Raw genomic sequence first — 5,554 nt, 5'->3', positions numbered from 1 at the left:
ATAGAGTTTCTTAAAATCATACATAACTTAAAACTAAGTCAGGATTCAACCCAGGGAGTCTTGCTCTGTAATTCAGGCTTTTAACAGTTTTCACAATGCTTTCACAAATCTTCAAGTGCTTTGCAAATCTGTCTCCTAGACTCTGTGTACAGGTTGATGGGTCTAATATAATGGCTTCTTAGCAATCAAGAGCTCTATGGAAATCTATCTCCTTTGCAGCATTTGGCATCACTGACCCAGTGACTGGCACACAGAGTTTACCAATAAATATTTGCTGAATCGGATGGACTTGCCCTGCTTCCAGAAACCCTCAGTCACTCTGACTATTCTAACACCATATGCTTTCTTCCTGCCTTTCTGGCTCTACCCTTTCAATCTTCTTTTCTACTTCCAGTCCCTTATATGAAAACATTCTTTATTGTTACTTTCTAGGCTCCCTCCTCTTCTCCCTGAACTCACCACCCTCGGTACTCTCAGCTACTTCAATTATTGTCTACATGCTGATGTCTCACAAATATATGCTATTTGCATCCCAGTTTCAGTCCTAAAAGTCAAACTCACATGGTCATCTCTGCTGGAATCAATGTCTCATATGCACTCAAAATCAATCTGTCCAAAATTTAATTCATCTTTGTGCCTCTAGCCACTTCTAAAACTGCTTCTCCTCTGTTTCTTCTTTCAGCTAATAATATTGTGATCCAAAAAGCTGCCCAAGCCAGAAAACTGGGAATAACTTTGACTTTCTCTCTCTTCTTTACTTTTTGTATCCAATCATTTGCCAAGCCTTGTTGAGTCCACATTTTAAATCTGTGCACAACTCTTTAGCCCCTATAGTCCAGGCCACCACTGACTTATTCTTGGGTTAGAGTATTTTGTAAGGACCAGTCAAATGTCATTTCCTCGGTGGGGTCTTTGGGATATAGCTCCTTCTTATTTCCCCATCCTTATCTCTTACTTTGCATACAGTGCCTTTAAATTTTGAACTGACTTCAGTCCTCTCTCAACTTTTCTGTTCATACTGCTTGGAACATTCTTCTCCTTGTTTCTCCTCCTTCTTCCCCCAGCTCCCAACTTGTCCTACTAATTCTTGTCATCCTTCAGACCTAGTTGATATTTCACAACTTCCAAAAGCCTTCCTTGAGCTCCTGTGTCTTGGTTCTGTTCTCCTACTCTGGAATCCCACAGTACACTGTATATTCTCTATAATAGATAGCACTTACCATCTTGAATTGCAATTATGTTTTTACTGTTGGCAAGGGAAGGGAAACAAACTACAATGACTACGAATTCCAAAATTCTATTTCATTTGTGTTTACCTGATATAGTGTAAGTCCATTTATCTTTAAGGAAAGAGCCAATGTAGGGCCGAGCCAGTGACTGGGTGCTCTGTTCCACAGTCATTCAAGAACCTAGGCTGCCAGTAACTCTTTCACCTTTAGGTTGTAACTTCTAACTCTCCCTGCATCATAATATCTGGATAGTACTTGAGGAAAGATCATGGAAGATCTTATCTTATATGGGAGATTTTATAGGCCAGGATTTTAAATGACAATCATCACTCCCACTTGCATTCTATTGGCTACTAGTCAGTATATCACTACATCTAACCACACAGGAAACCAGGAAATGTACTTCACTTTATCTGTGCCAGGAAGACGAGGAATGGCTTTGGTGATCAGCTGAGAGTCTGCCACACTGACATTTATTCTTGCTAAATTGTTTATTCCATGAGGGTGAGGATGAAATCTCTCTTTCTCTTCACTTCATCTCCTATTACAGTACACACTGGGCACTCAATAAGTATTTGCTGGATAAATGAAGCTATTCATATCTGGCCTTTAAAACATTTTTTTTCTTCTTATCTGATTCTCTTTTCTCATTTTAGTTTCTCATACAACATCATCTCTCCATAGCTGACTGTATTCATGGAACTGGGGTGTAGTGTATCTTTGGTATTCATTGGTAGGCTGTGTTTCAAAAGAATTGTTGTTGATTTTCTCTATATGTGAACTACTTATAAATGCACAAACCACAATGCTAATTTATTTATTTATCCTACGTATATTTTTTCAGAGTTTTGATTATCCATATCTTCTATTTAAGGCATGACCTTTCCCAGAATAGAGATACCTGGGAAGCTGGAATGCCATTCACTACCATCTAAAGCTTCAGGGTGAATGAGCATGCTGGCTGTAATACTGTAAGGATATTGTTGAGAACATTGTATATATTACAGTATTCTTTCATAAAAACTGGGCAGAATTTTTTTTAATCACAGTAAAAGAAGTAGCTGTATTTCTCTTGAAAATTAACTGTTTTTGATCTTATGATGTCCTTCAATGGCAAAACATATATTCTTAATTTCTTAACATTGTTACTAGAAAGTTTTGACCAAATGTGGGGTCCATATCTACTAAGAGTACATGACATCAAGAGAAGCACTGTCCTGGGGGTGACTCCATAGTATAGTGGTTAGCACATCTGCTTTACACGCAGAAGGTCCTGGGTTCGCACCGCAGGTGGAGCCACAGACCATATCCTGGGCGCTCCAGGCCACCTTACCCTGGGTGCACCAGGCCCCCAGGCCCTTGGCTGCTCGCTGAGAGCTTGTGGGAGGAGACGCCCTGCCTTCAGAGATCCAGTTCTTAAGGGGAAATGGCAACATCTATAGATCAGGGGTGGGAGGGGATGGGACGGGAGGGGGAGAGGGGGAAGGAGGGATGAAATTAAAGAGGGAAAAGAAAAAAAAAGAAAAAGAAAAGCACTATCTTTACTTGTGTATTATCGCCACTCAGGTTTCAATGGGATTCAGCATACTTTTTCTATGTTTTCTTTGCCCACATTTTCTTTCTATCTTCTTTCATCTTCTTGTGTTGCATATTTATGTAAGCCACCTTAAATATGTTTTGAAACAAAGGAGCAATGCACATAAATAAAATATATTGAAAATTCGTCTGCCTAAGAGACATAAACGTGTTTTTAATGAAATGTGGTTGGATATTTTTCTCCTTCAATTTACTTTGCTCCATTCTCAGAGGTATTTTCAAATGAATATGAAATAGTTCTTCATTTTGAGAGAAAGAGAGAAAGGAAGAGAATGGGAAATGATGAATTATAAAGATGGAGATGACTCTGAAAGCTAGGAATTGACATAAATACAAAACCATATTTAGTATGTGAAAATATTATATGCGATTGTGAGAACTCACTACAAGATAAGTTTTGTGAGGGTGAAGACCTTGTCTTGATCGTTCTTTGTATGTAGAATAGGTTGGGCACATGGTAGACCCTAAAACAATATATTTCAAACGTGTGAATATAACACACTTGGCATTAGGAGAACTGGGTTAATATCAAATAAATTATGTTGAATATTGAGTATGCAACTGCACGCATATACCTTTTGGACTCGGTTTCATAATTTATAAAAATGAAGCCATTAAATTATGTATTCATTAAGATTCTTGCCAACTCTAATATTCCATGCTGTGCAAGCTACCCTTGTTAATTGTAGTGGCAGAGTTAAACATGTGAATGTTAGTATCCATAACAATTTGAATTTTTTTTTTTCAAAATAGGCTATCAAGCTCCATCTTCAATAACCCTTGTAGATGTGAGTACATCGACTCCAAATGCCACCCCTCCAAGTGAGTATAGCAAGGCTTTCTACATATGATTCAAAAGAGACAACACACTCACAAGTTTTACTACAACCACAATAATGTTGGGATGTGAGCAAAAAGCTATATTTTTTCATTTGATGTTGATATTTTGGTTTTGAGTTACTCTGTTGTAACTTGTAATCTGGTTACTATATATTGATATGACAATCACTATAATCTTAATAAGGGTTGGAGATTTGTCATCATACTGTAGCTCTCATCTGTCATGGGACTTTAAGGTAATATTTGTGTAATCTTGACAATACTCCCAGGGGTCTGAGTTAGTGACAAGAACAGAAAAAGGAAGCAAATCACTGACAAGTTGGCATTAAACACAAACTACAGAGCTTTTGCTTAATATGTCAGCTAGTGTTCCTGTGTAGGGAAGCACATTTTCAATTTCAGTTTTCTACAAAGTCACATAAATTAAAAATTCAGGACATCAAAGCAAAGTTAAATTTCAGCTTTATAAAAAGTTTGGATTTGGAAAATTTTGTCTTACAGCCAGCAATTCCAATGTGACTACCCAAGGCTTCAACTACTCCTGGACCTCCAGTGGGAAAGACACCAAAAACTGTAAGAATAACCATGAGTCTTCTGGGCATCATTCATACATCCAACATACATATCAAATTACTCTAATGTGCTTTGTTCATAATCATAGTAACAAATATTTACAAAGCACCTACCACATTAAAGCATTGATGTTGGAGCTGGACATACAACCATGAACAAACAAATCTCAGTTCCAAATTCTGGTGGAAGAGAAACAGACAAATGGTGATAAGTGAGACGGAAAAAATAAAGCAGTAAAGGGAAACAGTCAAAATCAAGGGTGAGGGGTGGGTTGCCATTTTAGGTAGAGTTGTCTTGAAAGGCTTTACTGAGGAAGGTGACAACTTAGTAAAGATATGACTAATGAAGGTGAAAGAGCAAGCTTTGAGTATATCTGGGAAAAGAGCAACCTAGCAGAATATACATATCACTAATAAAGATCAAAGCAGGAGCCCAATGTGAGAAACAGAAATGGTTTGTTACTTTTAATCTGGCCAATGAACAGCAATAGTGTCCCCTAATGCTGCTTTAGCAAGTATTGACAGGGTTTGAAGAGGAAATATGCTGTCTCTTAGTGTTTCTAAGACAAAGATCAGTGTTGTGGTGACATAGCAAAGGAGATGGCTGAAGCAAAGAAAAACAAAGACCGTGGATGCCACAGGGGTGGAGCTCTGAATTTAACCACTAGGCCCTTGGCCACAAGAGTAAATATGTGGTTTTTGTTTTTGTTTTTGTTTTGAAAGCATTTAAATTGTACATTTAAAACCTTTCAAAGTATTTTGTGCCCATTAGCTCAGTCATCTCCCTGGTGGAAACTTATCCTTAGAAAATAAATGAGAGACAAGAAACGTATGATATTGTTCTTTGTGGCATTATTTATTTCAACTCTTTTATGAACATTATGTTCATAGATTTGGGTTAATCATAATTTTTAATTCATGATATACGTTCATCATTAGTCTGTGCATGATCCTTTATAATTTAATGTAATATATTTCTTTTAATAAATATGTGAATAATATACAGTTGACCCTTGACCAACACAGGCTTGAACTATGTGGGTCTACTTATATGTGGATTTTTTTCAATAAATACACACAGTACTGTAAATATATTTTCTCTTCCTTATGATTTTCTTAATATTTTCTTTCTTTTAGCTTACTTTATGGTAAGAATACAGTATATAATACATATAACATACGAAGTGTGCGTAATCAACTATTTATGTCATCAGTAAGGCTTCTAGTTAGCAGTAGGCTATTAGCAGTTGTTTTTGAGGAGTCAAAAGTTATATGTGAATTTTCAGCTGTGCAGGATTCAGTGCCACTAACCCCCAC

General features: G+C 37.1%; 1 protein-coding gene across 1 annotated transcript in view; it reads left to right on the top strand.

Moving 5' to 3' along the window:
- The window catches only part of CD96 (CD96 molecule), a 106,211-nt gene that overhangs the window by 67,858 nt on the left and 32,799 nt on the right, over positions 1 to 5,554 (top strand). Inside the window, exons 9-10 of the mRNA XM_011381574.2 lie at positions 3,579 to 3,647; positions 4,167 to 4,238. Coding sequence (XP_011379876.1) covers positions 3,579 to 3,647; positions 4,167 to 4,238 — 141 coding nt within the window. The remainder of the gene's footprint in view (positions 1 to 3,578; positions 3,648 to 4,166; positions 4,239 to 5,554) is intronic.

Source organism: Pteropus vampyrus, unplaced genomic scaffold, assembly GCF_000151845.1.
Source record: "Pteropus vampyrus isolate Shadow unplaced genomic scaffold, Pvam_2.0 Scaffold1, whole genome shotgun sequence".
NCBI classification, from domain to species: Eukaryota; Metazoa; Chordata; class Mammalia; order Chiroptera; family Pteropodidae; genus Pteropus; species Pteropus vampyrus.
Note: the sequence above shows the minus strand (reverse complement) of the source record. Positions and strands in the feature narration are given on the sequence as shown.